General features: G+C 37.6%; 1 protein-coding gene across 1 annotated transcript in view; it reads right to left on the bottom strand.

Annotated features, from left to right (window-relative positions):
• The window catches only part of EXOC4 (exocyst complex component 4), a 740211-nt gene that overhangs the window by 526488 nt on the left and 193719 nt on the right, over nucleotides 1-20004 (bottom strand). The window contains exons 8-9 of the mRNA XM_004430750.3: nucleotides 16547-16692; nucleotides 11257-11345 (exon numbers count right to left, since the gene is read on the bottom strand). Coding sequence (XP_004430807.1) covers nucleotides 11257-11345; nucleotides 16547-16692 — 235 coding nt within the window. The remainder of the gene's footprint in view (nucleotides 1-11256; nucleotides 11346-16546; nucleotides 16693-20004) is intronic.

The following is a 20004-nucleotide window of genomic DNA, read 5'->3' as shown; positions in this document are numbered from 1 at the left end:
ACACATCTGTGTGTTGTTTTACATCTTCTCCCTACCTGGAGTGAGCGTCCTTCTCCTGGTCAGTCTGGTTAACTCATCTTTCCAATTTCAGTATAACGATTCCTCTTTTGTAACACCTTCTATGATTCTTCCTGGGAACGTTAAGTGTTTTCTCCTCCAAGCTCCCCAAAGTACTTATAACATTCATTAAAACTGTATCTGTTTGCATGTCTTGTCTTCCACGGCACCTAGAACTCTCCCATATGCAGATGTTCCAGGAGGAGGGCCTAGAATATACTTGGTCTAGAAATGTTGACTCTATCTTGTCACCTCCAGTATGTCATTGGATACTTACAACAACCCTAAGAAATAGGCAGGGTAAGTGTTGCTAACTTCATTACACAGATGAGTAATCTGGGGCTCAGAAAGGTAAAGTGACTTGCCTAGTAAAAGCAGGATGAGTAACAGGTACTCCTTCCACTAAATCACGATGCTCTCCAAGCTACTCAAAGCACAAACAGCAGCACCAATGTTCCACATACGAACATCACTAACCAACTGAACAGGGATATGTAAATTAGTTAACTGGTGCTGAAATCAGACATTAATGTGCAAACAAACAGGGACTTATTTGAGCTAAGCGGGCATGAATATGCAAATGAACTGGCAGCAATTCAGATGTCATCACAATTCTAGGAATGAATATCCTATATTATGACTATTACAATATTCATGTAGCATTCACACATACTATCATATATTACTGTAATATAGGCTTTTTGAGTTTAAAATTGTGGTGAAGCCAAAAGTAACTTGATGTGTATTTTCATCCACGCCACAATTACAGGCTCGAAATCAGATGTGAGCACACAGAATGCTGCAATCTCCTTTCAGAGTCAAGCTGCCATTTGCAGACCAAGCTGAACAGGGTGCTTTGGAATTAGGTTAGACTGGTCCTTCATGATCCAGCCCCTGCCAATATCTCCAGCCAAATCTACCGTGTACAGTCTGATACAATACACTACAATAGTTGCATTTAAACCAAACTTATGTTTCCTATAGGATTTTAAATAGTAAAGTGGCATGGCTATACCACTTGAACACCACCCATAAAATCCAGTATGTGATCACATTTAGCTTTTGCTCAACTATAATAATGACTTTTATTTTTCTATCATGACCAGTACACCACTGGTTTATATCAATTCTTAATCTCCTAACTGTTACGATGAACAATGGCCAAAGCCATTCACAACAGCTCTGGTGTCCTTTCTATCATCTTTGGTTCCCGAAAATAATAAAGTATAATCAGTAGAGGTCTGCATACATAAACTGACTTCCTTAATTAATAGAAAGAGTTATATCCAATTCATGTTATGAAATGAGAAAAGCCTGTACTCTCACACTTTCATGCATTTATCCCTGTCATGCCCACTGCCTGAAGTGCCCACTCCTTCTTTCTTTATCTGGAAAGCTTCTCTTCATCCTTTATAAGCAGCTTGAACCTTAAATACTTATGAAATCTTCCTTGCCTTTCCCAACAATTGTATACACATCTCAGTTACACAAATATACAACTCTATCATAATGCGTATCACAGAGCTGTGATCACTTGTTTGCACACTGAATTATTTAGGATATAACAAATGTTAGGATATAACAAATGTTGCAAATAACAAAGAACCAAAATACTAGTGACTTAAACAAGACAGAGTTTATTCCTCTCTCATAGAGAAGTCTGGGATGGTACAGTGGCTCTGGTCATCAGAGGTGTAACACTCCTCAGTATCAAAAACCCAAGCTCCTCCTATCTCATTGCTCTACCAGCCCTACAGTGCTGCCTCGCCTGCATGGTCTAAGGGGGCTCACCACCACATTTCATTCATATTGTGTGTGTGAACATCTTCACACACGCACTGGGCTTGGAGAGAAGAAGAGCCTGTTCTTTCCTTTTTCTTTTTCTTTTTTTTTTGTGAGGAAGATCAGCCCTGAGCTAACATCCGATGCTGATCCTCCTCTTTTTTGCCAAGGAAGATTGGCCCTGAGCTAACAACTGTGCCCATCTTCCTCTACTTTATATGGGACGCCGCCACAGCATGGCTTGACAAGCAGTGCATCCCCAGGCCACCGAAGCGGAGCATGCGCACTTAACCACTTGCGCCACCGGGCTGGCCCCTGTTCTTTCCTTTTAAATGTAGAACCTGAAGTTATACACGTCACTTGCACTCACATTCTATTGTTTAGAATTAAATTACATGTCCATGGCTGGTGGCAAAGAAAGCTTAGAAATATTTATATTTTGGGTAGCCATGTATCCAACTGAAAATCAAGGGCGCTATTAATATAGAGGAAAGGGAGAACAAATGCTGGAGGACAAGTATTAGTCTCCATACACATTCATGGCCCCTTTCTGTTCTTTTCTCCTGCAAAGGCAAAGCTTGCTTCTGTTCATTATTGTATCCTAAAGGCCTAGTGAAGTGTCCAGTACAAATAAATATAATAAATCTGTACAGATTCAATAAATAAAGAGAAAGTCCTAGAAAACAAAGGAAACAAAAGTGGAATAGCTGCTGACTTCACTTAATGCTAGGTTCTGACATCCCAGATTGAGGATGAGGAAGAGGGAGGAGCGGGTAAGTTGGGAGGGAGCCCTCCTGACCCCGAAGTCATCTTCTCACAAACTACTTAAAGTATAGCACTAGCTCAGTAATGATTCACAGCTTTGGTATGAACTGGGAGTTTTAATGGAATGGTGCAGGCCAAAGAACCAATCTAGCTATGACAGAAAACTCCGAATTTGGTTTAGACTTCTAAATGCAAGTATTAGACTACATGTATGGTATTGTCTTTGGAGACTTTAGGGGGCTTTTTAAAAACTGTTATATTTGTACTTTTTATGAAATGTGTAATATATATGAGTGTATATGACATTTGTACAGTTTTCAAAATAATACAACAAACAACAGTATTTCCATCATTTAGCTTAAGAAATAGAACAGCACTATTACCCTTAAAGCCCCATGTGCTCTTCTAATTATAGCCTTCTCCATCCTCTCCAGAAGTGATCTCTTTCCTGAGTTTTATATTTATGCTCCCTACCTTACCTTCTTCACATTTTCATCACATAAGGATGTATGCTTAAAGAAGACACTATTCAGTTCTGACTGCTTTTGACCCTCATACAGACGGAATTAGACTATATATATTCTTATGTGATTGCTTTTGAGAGTCAACCAAGATAATGTATAGTATACTTCATGCATTTTCATTGCTACATAGTATTCCACTGTATAGCTATACCACAATTTATAAATCCATTCTCCTATCTACAGTATTTAAGTTATTTCCAGGTTTTTGTTATTCAAACAATGCTGCTATGAGCATACTTGGCAACAGGTTTTGCCTTTCACATTTGAGTTCTCAATCCATCAAAAATTTATTTTCCAAAATGGTATAAGGTTCAAATCCAATGTCTTTTTATCTTTATGGATAACCAATTGTCTTACCACCCATTATTGACTAGTCTGTCCTATTCGTACAAATTGGTAATGTCATCTCTCTTCATATCAAATTTTCCTTTGTTATAGGGGTCTGCTTCTGAGAGTCTTTAGTTTTGTAACGGTGCCTTGGGCGCCCCACAGAGAAAGGGAAAGGGGCAAATGAAGTGGGGGCCGAAGCAGATGGGGTTCTGAGCCCCCAACCCCACTTTGTCAAACCATCTCCACTTTAACCTGTTTTGTAGACTGAACTGTGAAATAAGACTTACACAGAAGATGGGTTCTATGACTGAAAAATGAGTTTGAAAAGCACTAGATTATGAATTCAAAAGCACTCTCTACCATTAAAATCTTCTGTTTTATTTTCCAGACATCATACTACATGCATGTTTGTATCAATTTCTTCTGAATTTTGATAAGAGATCACTTCAGATAAGGTAATCTCTAACTATTAGTATTCCTGAAAGGACTCAACCTCATTTGGAAAATGTAAAATCACCTTACGAATTGTGTCTTATTGCAACAATGATAAACCTGTTATGGAGCATTCTCATCAGTTTCTAATAATTAATTCCTTCACTATATACCATAAATGTTTGTGGTCTTCTCTATTTTCTAAAAAAGCTCAAATCAGAATTAGTTGCATCATATAAACTACTAGAGTTGCCAAAAATATAATTTCTTAATGTCCTAAAGAACGTCTAAGAAAGTGAGCAGTCATTATTTTTACATTAAAAAATTAATGTGAACCAAATGATGAAAACTATGAGAGAAGCTAACTTTAAAATTTTCTGTTACATCATGTTAGAAGTTTTTAATTTTCATTCTTCAGTGTAAAAACAAAACTTTCAATGGAAGTATAAATACAGATAAAGAGAACAGCTTACATATCACCTTTAAAACAATACATATCTCATTCAACAGCATGTCCTCTTCTCCCACATCTGTATGGATGAATGAATAAATGGGTAGAACAAAAGTGTTTTGAAAATAAGGTTATACGTCCTCAAATAGATTCATGTGATGATCGAGAATCTTTCTCAAGAGTGAGGTTCTTGGGCTTGACGAAGGCTTTCTGATGCCTATTTTGCACTCTCAAGGTCCATTTTCTCATGCCCTCCAGGCTCTTGCACATGGTTCGGCTACCAGTGGTTTGTCGTATATTGTATGAACTAGAATTATTTGAGAGAATGTTGTATGAACTATTCAGAAAATAAATCCATTTTATATAAGTTAAATCCACAAACGAAGAACACTTTAAAATAAATATCTACATTGCATAGATTAAGGCTAAAGGTGGTACACTCAATAACAATCTTGGCATAAGGATACTTTTATTTCCTAAATGATTTGAAATAATGCATTAGTCTGTTCACAACCTGAAGTATATTTATTACTTACTACTTCCTAGGAACAGATAAAGAAATTAGCATTTATAAAAATTCTATTATAATTCCATTATAAGACAAATCTTACATATAAGTAAGTTAAGATCAGTCTTTTAAAAAATTTAAAAAGCAGGAATATAAATGTACAAAAAGAAGTGGAATCAATTTTTATACACTTTTAGAATATAAAACAGAAGAGATAACTATGAAAGATTAAGGTTATTTTGAAATAATTAAATGCAATTTTAAGAAGAAAAAAATGTACTTTTTTTCACGTCCTCTGCATATTGTTACATACTTATTAACAAAGTCATTAAGCAAATTTAAAAGACTACAAAGAATTTTCTAATCAAATTTCAGGATATAAAGCTTTACAAGTGCTTCTTATATTTAGGGCTGTGGAACAAATGTGTAGTATGAGTGTGAAATTGCTATACCTCACTTCAGCCAAAATGTCCCTGAAAATGTGTGCATAAATGAAATCTTGCTTTAAATACTCCATTATAGAACAGCTTGCTGTTTAAGAGACTCCTACTATAAATCCTTTTGTAAAAAGGATAATCAACTCACAGTTAATCTATTTCAGATATTGCCTTACCTTAAGGCAAGGCACCTCCAAACAGATTAATTACACACAATATCATTAAGCACTAACAACCTCAGTCACCAACAACCCATTAGAGAGAAAAACTCAGAAAATTCAGGTCAGGTTAGTATAAAAGCCCAGTTTTCCCTGATGCCAGTACATCCATATTTACTATGTAAAGCAAATCCTCTTAGAGAAGTCAATTCTCAAGTGGTTGGAGCTTTACAGCATATTTTAATGTCAGGCCTATAGAAATGCCACTCATTAAACTAATGGGAATAAAAATGGCACTCTAAAAGTAATATTATTGAGTACAAACAGAAGTACTGAGTAGCCCCAAGACAGAAAAGAAACTGTAATCAAAACTGAGGATACATTTCTACTTGGATCAATGACAATTAATGTACTCTACCCATTTGTGAGTTTTATTATCTTTAAAAATAAGCCAAGACAAATCACAGGACTCTTACTCTATTTATTAAAGCTCTCACTAGCATTACTAAAATAAGTAAGGCTTGTACCTACAAATAAGGAGATATTGAGAATTCAGGTCTCCTCCAACACGTATTTTTTAAGTGCCTAATTCAAGCCAAGCATTGTCCTAGGCACAGGAATACACTAATGAATAAGGCTTGGATTTTGGGTATTTTGAGGGAAGTGTAGAAAATTAATGAGTTAACAACAGATGAACATATTAGGAAAAGTGTTATGAGGAAAATAAAGGCATATTGTGATAAAGAATGACAGGATGGGGCGGCAGGATGCTGGAAGAGGTCAGGAAACAATAATGAGGTTTGGGCAGGAGAGCAGATCTAGAAATCATCTGCACCTCGGCACTAAGCAAAGCTTGGTTTTGGCTGAGATCATCTGGGGGAGAGTTATAGAGCAAGCACAGACAAGACCACAGGACCAAACCATGAGACACTCCAACTAGCACTTGAGAAGACTCAGAAAGACGTGAGGAGGAGAAAAGGTGCGAGCTGCTCCAAGATCAAGTGAGAGGAACTCAGAAAAGCAAACACGGAATCTGCCAAGATGGAGGTCACTGGTGACCTTGAGGAGAGCTAACTCAGTGGGACAGGGATACTGGAGGGGAGGAGAAAATGAGAGATAAAGAAGTGGACACCATTCTCCTAATTCCACAAAAGCACTATTTAAATTTAAATCAATTATAGCTATATTCGAATTTTTCCAGAGCTTTAATATCTAATTTTATAGTCACAATATCTCCCTAAAGTAGTCAGAACTGATAACAGCTCTATTTTTCAAATGAGAAAAACAAGGCACAGTGGGACTGATTAACCTAAGAGCTTATTTTGGTCATGAGCAGCAGTATTTTGATTTTGTTTTTTTACCCTTGTGAGATAATGTGCTCATCAGTTATCTTATTCTCCAGAAAATCACACATTAAACCCAAGAAGGTATATTCAAGCTAAATGTTCATTAAAACTAATATCTTTCTAACCTACGACATGGCTGTCTACACAGTACAATAAAGCAGTAGAGAGGCTCAAAACTACAGGAAGTCTATGATTAATGTAGACACATACACAAGTTAGATTTCCACCTGTTATCTCGCACACTTTGAAATAGCATCCCCACCTCCTCAGCCCAATTGCCAACAGCAGACTATATAATGAACCATCTGTACCTTAACAGTTAGAGCCAACTGAAATGGGTTGATGATACCAAAGAAATCACATTTTTTATTCTTTTTTTCCCTTGTGTGTTGTTAGGTTGAATAACATTTTTAATTGCATGATAAATTGAAAATATTGGCAGGGATTTAACTTTTGTAAAACTTGACCTTTTTATGTTACTTTGATGGTCTTTCTGGTGGATTTCTTTACCACTCCCCTGCAAGAGAAGGAAAAGTTGACCCTATGAACCAAACCACTGGGAAGCGAAGGCTGCAGCTATGTGGTATTAAGAGAAGAGACAAAAATCTTCTGCCAGTCTCTTATTATTTGACTGAACTATTCAATTATGCCTTTTCAAGGATAAGCTGAAATGCAGATCTCACTGTGGTCCTTGGACCAGTCAGATTAATAGAATAACTGAAAAAGGATGGCCGTTTTTAATGGAAAATAGGTGTGATCTTTTTCCTTTTATTCCTGCTGAAATATTAAAAGCATTCATCAGAGAAACTTTCCTTCCTGAATAAAACAACATCAAACTTTTACAAAAACTGGTCAGCTGACCTATTGTCTCACCAAGCATGTGATGTGTCAGCTCAGTTAAATCATTTTTTAATGATTATTATGAACATGATATGTTTGCTAACTACTTTCTCCTTTTGTAACCAGAGATAAATCTCCTATTTCGCCGGACACTGGTAAGTACAATAGAGTATTGCTTGAAAATTTCATTTTTAAATTAACTTTTTGAGGGATGGGAAAGTTCTTAGTTAGATTATAGTGATTCTTTTTTTTTTTTAATGAGAGAATTTTGGTTTTTTTTAGGAAGATTGGCCCTGAACTAACATCTGTTGTCAATCTTCCTCCTTTTTTCCCCTTTTTCTCCCCAAAGATAGTTGTATGTCATAGTTGCACATCCTTTTAGCTGCTCTATGTGGGAGGCCACCTCAGCATGGCTTGATGAGCGGTGAGTAGGTCTGTGCCCAGGATCCAAACCGGCGAACCCTGGGCCGCCGAAGTGGAGAGCACCAACTTAACTGCTTACCAGGCTGGCCCTCTATAGTGATTCTTCAATTAACTATCCACACAGAATAAACTTCCTCTGTAACTTAGTTGGATTTTAAAATGTTTTTCAATTTCATATAGCAGCGTTGTCCTAGGTCAGACAGCTCAAGGGCAGTATTTCTACTTAATAAAGTTATGTGTAAATGCAGAGAAAAAAACATATCTATGCATAGACTCTACTTCTCCCTAAACTTAAAAACTAATGGCAACCCAGGAAGCTGATAATGGCTGGCAGTGGCCCCATCTCCTTTGGGGCCTTTCCTACCTCTCAGTGGTAAGCTCTCTATCCTACTTCAGACCTCAACTGTCCTCATTCATTCTGTCACCAGTATTTAGTGAACATTCACTAAACCAGGCAGTGTGCTAAGCTCAGGAAATAAAAATAGTACTTTCCTCATGAAGCTTTTAATTTTGTGGCAGACTCAGACAAGTGAGCATTAATCCACAATATAGTGTGGAAAGTGCTCAGAAAAGGAACACTAAAGATGTCAGCACACAGCAGGGACCACAATCCCAGAGTGTGTGTGTGACTGGGGAGAGGAGGGACCAGCAGGGAGGGCTCATCAGAATAACCAACAACTAAATTTAAGTTGGAAAGCTAAGTAGGATTTAGCCAAAGAGACAAACAGAACGTACATGAAAACTCTGAAGTTACAGTACAGTCATGCCTTGCTTAACGGCAGGGATAAGCTCTGAGAATTGCATTGTTAGGCGATTTTGTAGTTGTGCAAACATCATAAAATGTACTTACACAAACCTAGATGGTATAGCCTACTACACACCTAGGTATATGGTTGAGTTCTCAAAACCTATCAAAAATTATATGTGGTCTGCAGTTGACCGAAACGTTGTTGTGCAGTGCACAACTATCCTAGCAATAACAACAATATTTGAGGGGAAGGAGGAAAGCAAAACATTTACTATATGTCAGGCAATTTTCTAACACTATGCATAGCTTACCTCACCTAACTTTCACAACTCCTCCTGGGGTAGGTACTGTTATTTCTATCCCCACTGAGAGATAAGGAAACAGAGGCACAGAGGTTATGAGGCTAGTAAATGGGGGGCTAAATTTTAAATGTAGGCAATCTGGGCCCAGAACTCTCTACTCTTCATTGCTTTGCTATACGGTCTCTCAAGAAATTAAAGACCACTGGTGGGGGAAGGGGCCACTGAAAATCATTCCACATAGCTAGAGCACAGAATGCTTACTGTTCTTACTATCTAACAAAATAGAAGAAAGAATCTAGTATCAGTCATTTACCCATGTTGACTAATTATGACTGAATATGAGTGACTGACAGGTTGCACTGTTGTCCCATTAATTACGTGGTCTACCTTTTCATCTCTAAGTGTCAAAGGAAAGGTTTCATGGTGGTGTGGCTGTCAATAGTAGGGGAGGTTGTGTTTGTGTATGGACAGAGATATATAGGAAGTCTTTGTACTTTCCATTCAATTTTGCTGTGAACCTAAACTGCTCTAAAAAATAAATTTTATTACTTAATGAAAAGATGCAACGATCAGGATTCAAGCTAAAAAAAAAAAGGAAGAAAGAAAGGCTTTGTCCCCATTAAGGGAATTTCATATACTAGAAGCCAGATGGAGAAAAATTATGGAGGTAAATTTAAACAATTCCTTAAGCCAACTCTGAAATTAAAATGAGGGCACCGTGAGTATGGATATCTCTAGCCCTAGAAAATATGCTGTGCCCACTAAGTATGCTCCTGAGTACCCCTCCTTCACTCCTTGTCTGACCATAGAATGGGTCACTCCTTCATTTGTCCAAATTCTCTCTACTCTCTGTACTCCTGTACTTTAAGTCTCCAAGATGCACATTTCATGTTTTTCAGAATGTATAACACTTTAATATAATATTAAATAAAATGTTGGTAGGCTAATCTTCTTTTCCTTATAGCCTCAAATACATTTCTAGGCTTTTAGTTCTGGTAACTACATATATGAGCTGTGGTACTATTACTGTGATATAAATATGAGAGAACATAGCAGAATCTTTGGGAAAATTTACAGGTATTTAGATTAATAATGAAGGTAGGAATGACTAGGCATTAGTCTTTAAATTCAGAAAGGCTTGTGGGTGCTTCATAATATTTTGATGTAGAACTACGATGAATCTTAAAAAATAAATATTTAATTGTGTAGGCTAGTCACTGCAAAATATTCCAGGTACCTCCAATGTATAAAAACAGTGAAAGTGTTCCCATCTATCTCTCATGGAGAAAGCCTCTAGTTCTAAAATAATTTAAATAATCACTCCTTTCTCTCAACAACTCTAGCAATTTTATGCATACCACCTACTTAGTTGTTAGCATTTACTTCCTGATATTGTTATTGAAATTCATGCCTTAATTTCATAACTGGATCTTAAGGCTTTACCTTTTATTTCCCTGTCTTGACTTCCATCCCTTCCAATGCTTAGGATGTCTTTAACTTAGCAGGCCTTCACAAATCTTTCTTAATTGATTACATTTACCATGATTAGCACCCTTTCCTTCATAGAAGAAAATGATACTGGTCTGATTTTTTTTTTTACTTAATTTACTTATTTATTTTCTAAGTATTTTCTTCCACAGATTACAACTCTTTAGTAACCACAAATGGATATCAAATCTACTGTCTATTAAAGTTATGTTGATTAGAACATATTATTTAGAGGCATCCTTCTTGCTTTTAAATCATGACAGGCTGCATTTGCCCTTTTCCAAAACTCAGGTACTCCTGCCATATTCCAGAAGGTATTGAAAACAATAACTAAAAGTAACAGTGGTAGCCAGAGAAGATTGGCATTGCCCTAGATGGTGACTGGACTCATGTCTGCCATCTTTAAGCAAGAAGAGAACCTCATCTCTTTTTGCTTTGAGTTCCCATTTGAATGGCAGTAGGTCTATAAATCCCGTGGCCATAGTAATAGTTTTAACTGTTTGGCAGTACATGCTGGGAAATGATAGAAGAAACAGATTAGCAAGTCTAAATCTTTGTCATCGTGAAAAAATCCTGTGAACGCAGACCACAAACTCACATGCTGTAAACATTTCAGACCTTCCTCCAGAAAACTCATTTTTCCAGAGAGAAGCTCAATCACCCACCTTGAAGTTCTCCACTCCGACTGTAGAGCTCCCTTCTCTGTTCTCGCAAATAGGCACTCATGCTGATGGCATGGGAGGACGATTCGAACCTGCAATGAAACGCAGGGTAAACAGTTAGGTGGCAACAAATAAGTGGTGTCCCACTATGTATTCCAGAAGTTTTCTACTCTAGTCTATGTGACGCACCCTGATGTTCCACAACCAAGACATCCTGGCTATTCCACAACAGGGCCAGGGCCAGCTGCCATAGACCTTGACTTATGAACGACATTCCTGGCTAACATCCTCTACAACAGGATTTGGATATTTTGCTCATTCTCCATTTCAACTGATTCAACTCTGATATGTTGCAACTCTCTTTTGCTTCCAGACCACCATCATCCTTTGCCAGGATGCCTACACACACAGAGCAAGAAGGGTATCTACAAAGTCATTCTTCTGCTACTATCCAGTTCAAAAGCCATAAGCGACTGCCAGCTGCCACCACAGAAACACTGGCTCCTCAGAGCAGACATCTTGCCTTTCTAACTCCCCCAGTTAGAGGACTAGTACAAAGGCATGCTGGAAATGCTGCTAAATAACTACACGGGAGAAGCAAGGCATCCACGGTCTCTCCTTCAAAGTCCTCCAAAACAATATAGTTTCTAAATGTCTGCCAGGTTTTTGACTTGCCACCTACCACATAAAATACTTTCAAAAATACCAAGCTACAAAATGTTTGTTCACACCCACCCAGAAACTGTTTCACAGGTTAGAAACATGGGGGATAGGCTCACGATACAGAACAGGTCTCTAAAAGCTAAAACAAGGAAGACAGGACAGAAAAAACAAAAACAAAGCATAGTCCAAAGAGAAACTTGCAGGTAAGAAACAAAAAAAGAGGGAAAATTATGACTATATCAAACAGTATATTCTTTGATGTGCTAAGAAATTCCATTTCAAACCTGAGATTTTCAACGTCAGAATAACAGGCTGACAGGAGAAATCCTTCTAAGAATTACTGCCACTAAGAGGAAAACAGCAACATAAGAAAAGAGCAATAGTGATAACGGGATAGGTTTCTGGCAAGAAGGAAGAAGCACCATCATTTTCTTAATTATGCCTTCTTTATCCATTCCTTAACAAGGAAGATAAATACCAAGATGAATGCCGGTCTGAGGGAAACACTTGGGTTACTTGATCCTCTCTCTGCACCCTGCCAAGAACTAAGATGGCACTAACAGCCAGAAGGAAGGCAAAATGTGCAGCACTTCAAAAGTGCCACCTGCCAGCCAAGTGCAGAAAAGAAGCCACTGACCTCCGCAAAGCATGCTGACAGCTATTGATCCGAAATGACAAGGGAAAAAAATAAACTCTTGAGCAAAGAATAGAGAGGCACACATTATACAATAAAAGAGAAATTAAACACAGTTAATTAACCTTGGCCAGGGGCAATTAAAGAGAGTAATCAAGTCCTTCATGGATGTGATAAAAACAGATTACAGCTCACCAAAATCTTAATCCTTTATAACCTGATGTATTTTTGCTACTCAGGAATCCTTCTTATGTTTGCAACAAGTCACAGATTGATATAATTTTACAGTAAAAGAGGCACCAGAGATGATTCAGTCTCACCTCCTTATTTTATAGTCAAAGGCACTGAGGCCCTTTAAGACAGGAGACCTGTTCTGGCTCACATGGCTCATTAATGGTAGAACCAAGACTAGAAACAGGCAAATAATGGCCCAATTCTGTGTGAGTGATGAGTTTTTATGACTATGCAATAATAATAAATGTGTAACAATTATTTAACCGCATTTATTCATTTCTAACAATTTATACATTTCCAATACCACAATTTCAGGTTTGGGTAAATGTCTGAAAATGTACACGTGGTCTGAGGATGAAAGTTAGGGGTGACGGTTGAGAGCATGAAATCTAAAAACCCCGAAATTTCCTCTCTGCAATACATCCAGGTTTAGCATGGTAAGTTGAGCTAGGGGAGGAAAAAAAAAAAAAGGAAAGAAGGAAAAGGAAAGAAAAGGCATAAGGGTTAGGCAGCATCTGAGGCAGTCTTAATTGCCTCTGTCAACCACCTTTTGCTTCTATTATCTTTCTTGCCTGCTGGCATGGCCCCCATTCTGTCTGGGCATTCCACTTCCTTGCTCCTTCTTCCCTCAGCAATGTGCTCTGGAAAAGTGGCTCGCTCTTCAGCTTGAGACCTATCACCAGAGATGAGCCCTGACTGGTTTAAGACAAGAACCCTGGTCGGCCTCCCCTTGCCAGTGACTGGTTTAGGAATGGGCATAAGACCCCATCCTACTTTTCTTGAGGAAAACTTTCAGAAGAGCTTTGTCACTGGCAGAAAAGATTTCTCAATGAATAAGTAGTAATAAATTACTAATAAAAATGATTCGAAACGGTATAGCCACTTTGGAAGACAGTTGGCAGTGTCTTACAAAGCTAAGCATAGGCTTACCATATAATCTAGTAATCATGCTCCTAGGTATTTGTCCAAATGAGTTGAAAACTTACATCTCCACAGAAACCTGCACATGAATGTTTATACCAGCTTTATTCATAACTGCCAGAAGTTGGAAGCAACCAAGATGTCCTTCAATAGTTGGATGGAAAAATAAACTGTGGTACATCTACACAGTGGAATACTACTCAGCAATACAAAGAGGTGATCTACCAAGCCACAAAAAGACATGGAGGAGACTTAAATGCATATTACTAAGTGAAAGAAGCCTGTCTGAAACGGCTACACACTGTATGATTCCAACTATAAGACATTCCAGAAAAGGCAAACTATGGAGAAAGTAAAAAGGTCAGTGATTGCCAGGGGTTCAGGGGACAGAGAAAAGAGAGAGGAACGAATAAGTGGAAAACAGGGGATATTTGGGGCAGTGAAACTTATCTGTATAATACTGTAATGGTGGATACACGACACTATGCATTTCTCAGAACCCAGTTCATCAATTGTAACAAACATACCACATTAATGCAAGATGTTAATAATAGGGGAAAATGTGGGAGCGGGGGACACAAGGGAACTCTCTGTACTGTCTGCTTGATTTTTCCAAAAACCTCAAATTGCTATGAAAAAAGAAAGTCTACTAATTAAAAAAAAAATGATTTTTAGGAAGAATCACACCCTATTCCTTTGGCATCATCACATTTACTGGAGTAGAACTAAAGACAGAGGAATGGAGAATACTCCTCAGCCATAAGAAACGATGAAATCCAGCCATTTGTGACAACATGGATGGACATTGAGGGTATTACGCAAAGTGAAATAAGTCAGAGGGCGAAGGTCAAATACCGTATGATTTCCTTCATTAAGTAGTAGATAATAACAACAATAAACAAACACTTAGAGACAGAGATTGTTGGCTCCCAGAGGGGAAGGGGGGAGGGAGGAGGGCGAAAGGGATAATTCGGCACGTGTGTGGTGATGGGATGTAATTAGTATTTGGGTGGTGAACATGATGTAATCTATGCAGAAATAGAAGTATAATGATGTACATCTGAAATTTATACAATGTTATAAACCAATGTTACTGCAATAAACAAAACAAAACAAAAAAAGACAGAGGAATGGAAAGGGCTGGGTCCTTGATAATACTGTACTAGTGAATTAAGGAATCCTCCATATTCATCCTTATTGTGTGAGATAACTTTCCTAAGGTTTACTCTATTTCCTTTGGGGTTCTACACTGCGCACAGACTAAAGCATTTTAACTGATAACTGCATCCAACCTCTGAATAAAATTATTAAAAAAAAAAAAACGAACATATTCCATAAACAGAATGGATTTTATTCCAGTGTGGGCACAGTAAATCTCTTCTCCTCTAGACCACAAGATAAATGAATTGTTGAAACTTTCCTTAATGATTAAGAACTCTATGAACCCATGATAAAAAACAAATCTCAAAAGTGAATCAATAAAAGATACTGGAGCTTCAACTATTCAGAAAGAATGAATTCAAAATACTGGGATGATACTTCTGTAGTCACTTTACATGCTTAGATTTACAGATACAACTTCTTAAGTATCTATTAACTCCTCAAAAGAACACGTAGGTCTGCCAAGATTTAAATCCTGCTTCTACCACTTGCTAGCTATGGGAACTTACATAAATTACTTAATCTCTCTTGTGCCTCAATTTTCTTTTATGTGTAAAAGAGGATTAAAAATAGAACCCACACCTATAAGAGGTTGTTGTAATGAGTAAATCAGATAATCCACGAAAATGGCTTAACTCCTCAGATGGCAGTAAGCAAGGACTCACTGTTAGCCATTACTCCTGCCACCGAAATTTGGTATACCCTGAATTAAATTATTTTTAATTGAGGTTATTTTGAGAAACTCATCTCCCACAGTGCCTGGTACATAGTAAGCGCTCAATCAGTGATAGCTGTTATTGTTGTTGTTGCTATTAATATTAATAATAATATTATTAACTTTAGCTGTCACCAAGTGACAAACACTCAGGATACATGGCCTCGTAGGGTTAGCTAAGACAGTAATTAGAAAGAATTTCCAGATTGTTCCTTTATTAAATCAAATAAAATCCAATACTACTTAGCTAGGGAGATTTGCATAACTTTATCAACACAGGTTGTTTCTTGGCACTTGGGGTTTTTAAAGGTTCAAATATTTCATTTCCTTTCATTTCATATAAAATTCCCCAGAAACAACTAGAGAGTTTCCTTTCTCTTCATTTTATATAAAACTCCCTGAAAATAAATTCTAGCTAGTTTTATTAGAAGTTCTAAATACTCTAGTAACCATATTCTAAAATAGCCACTTCCCCTTACAGAAAACAAAAGTACACAAAATTGAATATACATTTACTTCCTGTAAATGATTTCAAATCAACTTTAACCGGGTGAAGTAACAGCTGTCAATAAAGTAGAAAACAACCCAGGGCTGGCCCTGTGGCTTAGCCGTTAAGTGCGTGCACTCGGCTACTGGTGGCCCGGGTTCAGATCCCGGGCACGCACCGACGCACCGCTTGTCCGGCCATGCTGAGGCTGCGTCCCACATACAGCAACTAGAAGGATGTGCAACTATGATATACAGCTATCTACTGGGGCGTTGGGAAGAAAAAGGGAAAAAAGGAGGAGTATTGGCAATAGATGTTAGCTCAGAGCCGGTCTTCCTCAGCAAAAACAGGAGGATTGGCATGGATGTTAGCTCAGGGCTGATTTTCCTCACAAAAAAAAAAAAAAGAAAAGAAAACCACCCTACTCGGATCTAACGCTTCTTGACACCTGCTATCTAACCAGCAAGGAGATACTTACTTGAAAAGAGAATTTTTTGGCCTTTGAGGTTTCTTCTTTGCAAAAAAGGCAGCAAACTCTCGTCCAGTGCTGGCATAACTTAGTTGAGCTGATGGTTCAGAGGCCGTACGAGTATTTTTCATATCCAAGTACTCAGTCAACAGCATCTGTACAATCAGATAAACAGTTTTAATACATACATTTGTGATGTGCTACTAAGAAAAGCAATTTTAAAATCATGAAAATCTAATTCTAAAACCTCATCTTTGACATTCAGAAGTATATTAACTAAGCTATTCATACTTCTAGTTGTAGATCTGAGAAAAGATTCATTATAGCCAGGGAACAGGGAGTGGTGAGTATTTGAACATGGGGGTAAAGGGACCATTTTTATTGAAGGTCTACTGTGTGCCAGGCACTGTGCTGAGTGAGTTAATCAATATTCTCCTTTAGTCATAATTTAATCCTCACTATTCCACGTTACAGCAGCATCAGCAGCAATGTCACAATATTTACTAAGGGCTTACTATATTGTAGGCAAGGGGCTAATCCATTTAGATGTATTATCTCACTTAAAGCACAACATTTTATCAAGCGAGCAAGTTCTCAGATTACAGATAAGGAAACGAGGCTCAGGAGTGGTTCCGGGAGTTGCAAGTGAACCCTGGTGGACTGAACCTGCAGTCCATGCTCTTACCCCTCACTTTAACAGCACAGTGGATAAGCAAGCGCTCCAACAAACCTGCCAACGAGAGGTATGGCAGGCCAGAGTAAGCTAAGTGGTCCTGACCCGCAAATAATTTCTAGGGCCACTACTCATCTTTCGAGCCTCAAAGCAACAGCTTTTTTGATTGCTAAAGCCAGAGGGTCCTGCTTATAAAATCAATCCACTTTAGAGCCTCCGGGTATGGAGCCTGGACTAGAATCAACTGTTCCACTATTCCTAAAACCAGTGTTCTAAAAAGTTCCCACTGCTGTGAAAGAAAATAGCAGATCTAGATCAGAAATCACCATGGTTCCAAAGAATATGTAACCTGGGACTAAAGTATATCAACTCATTTCTATCATCACTTACCACACTTAACACTTTAAGATAACAAAGTGGAACAGTACGTGCAGGCAAGCAATTCTACCCATGACTGAAATTTGTAAAAGCTTTGCAGAGACTCTGGATCCCATAACTGTTCATCCCTGCATGCATGCATATATTCATTCATTCAATAAAGATTTGAGGACCACATTAAGCATTATCATCAAAAAACATTCATGAAGCACCCTGTGAACATGATGCCATCTCAAGTAAGTTTTAAAGACAATATGTCTCTGTTATGCATATATACACATTACTGAGTACCTATCAAATATCAGACATTTTTAAAACATCATGAAGTAAGAGTTACTATCTGCATCTTAGAGATGAAGACACTGAGAATTAGTGGTATTAAGAAACTAACCTATATGCATACGTAGGGGTAGGGATTAATGGGAAATCTCTGTACCTTTTCCTTAATTTTGCTGTGAACCTTAAACTGCTTTAAAAAACAAATAGTCTTAATAAAGGAAAAAAAATGAAACTAGCCTAAGGTCTTATAATTACAGAATAACAAGCCGGGATTTCAACCCAGGTTTAGTGACTCGAGAGGCTGTGCTCTTCCCCACGACACTCTCCTCACACTAAGAGCATAAAAACTGCCAATGAGAATGGCTATGAGTGGCAGTAAATGGACTTTATTTATTTCATTTTCTGTACAATAAAGATTTTACTGGGAAAGTATAAAACATGTTAACAGATTGGTCAATGTTTTTTTATTTATTTACGAGGCCACTGGAGTGTTATTCAGCAGGGTGATGAAGTAATATAACAACAAACACTCTCTCTGTTAATACATCACCCAAACTGCCCAACAATTAGGGAGAATATTGAATTGGTTTGTACTTTAGTAACAACTCAACTGAGGGACTCAATTATTTTGTAGATTTGGCACTGAGGCTAATAAAGTTCGAAGGAATCTGTGATCAAAAGAAGGCTAGTAAACCAGAATAGAATTTCAAATTGATATAACATAGATGGATAATCTACAAATGCACTGGTTTCACTCAAGTGTTGGTTTTAACACCAATCAATATGACAAAAATACGTTTCTACCACAGCATGAAGATACACTAAACCAAGTAATTCTTTTGAGGTACTTATTGTCCTAGAATTCAATGACTGGCTTTGTACAATAAAATATTGACTGACCAGGAACTAACTAACTAGCATCCTTAAAACCCAGGTATTCTAAGATCACTATTCTTTTTCTCCACATCAATAAAGTTCTCTTAATTATTACCTCTCAGCATTACTAGGCTATTCCTATTCACAAGCATGTACTATTTCTACATTCTCAACAAAAATCTTACATTGGTCCTCATGCTCTATCCATAATCTTTTTTCTCTTTTGTCTTTAGCTTCTAAACTTCAAAAAGCAGCCTTCACATATGTTATTTCCTTTACCATGATGTAGTTTATTCCTAATTTCTCTCTAAAGCTCCAGTCCCACATCTGTGACTGCATGCTTGACATATTCCCATATTTCATTGATAAAAATCAACCCTAAATTCTGAAATCTAAATCATCTTCCCATAAAATCAGTAATTCCTTCTGTCTTCTTTCTGTTTATTAATAGTTGCTTATTCTCAACGATCTCCAGATTTAAAACTTCAGAATCATCTTTTGATACATCCCTTTATCCCTTGTATCCATAATGGAGTTAGTCCCCAAGCCCATTAATCACTCTCAACTCTCTGTTAGTCTACCCCTTCTCCTCTTCATTCTGATAGGCACCAACTTAGCTCAACCATGTAGTTTTTCTCATTTAATTTTCTGCCTTTCATCCCTTACTCTTCCTGTCCTTCCCAGATACCATCAACAGAGTGATCTTCCTAAATCACTGTTGCTGCTATCAAAATACAGCTACTCATCTCACCATCTACAACAATCTGACCTCAATATCTATTCCAATTATATCTTATTCTCCCCAACATGAACCCAACACTCCAATCAAAATCATGTACTTAACTCTTCCCTGAATATGCCTGGGCCCTCTCATTTCTGGAACACCTAACCTAGATTACCCTCTCTCCTAAATAAATCCTAACAAACCCTTCCAAAAATGGTCCACTTTTTTCTCTTCAACAACTCCTTCCCAGGCCACTCTAGGCCAGCTGTCCCCTTTTCTAAGCTCCTAAAGTACCCATTTTACACATCATTCAGTAAGTATTCATCAAAAACTGCCTGATACTATTAGGTATTACTTAATGAAAAGATGGCTGACCACCCCATGTTAAACGCTATAATCCTTAAAGCATTACATTTCTTTATTCCCACCATAGAGCCATGCAACATACCAGAGAATCAAACAAATTAGCAACTCACGGAATTTTTAAGTATATGATAAGAAGCCTTGATGTAAATGTTGTTATATGCAAATTGAAGA

The sequence above is a fragment of the Ceratotherium simum genome, chromosome 1, assembly GCF_057802395.1.
Source record: "Ceratotherium simum simum isolate JZ-2026a chromosome 1, ASM5780239v1, whole genome shotgun sequence".
Classification (NCBI taxonomy): Eukaryota; Metazoa; Chordata; class Mammalia; order Perissodactyla; family Rhinocerotidae; genus Ceratotherium; species Ceratotherium simum.
This window is presented reverse-complemented; position numbering and strand designations above follow the sequence as displayed.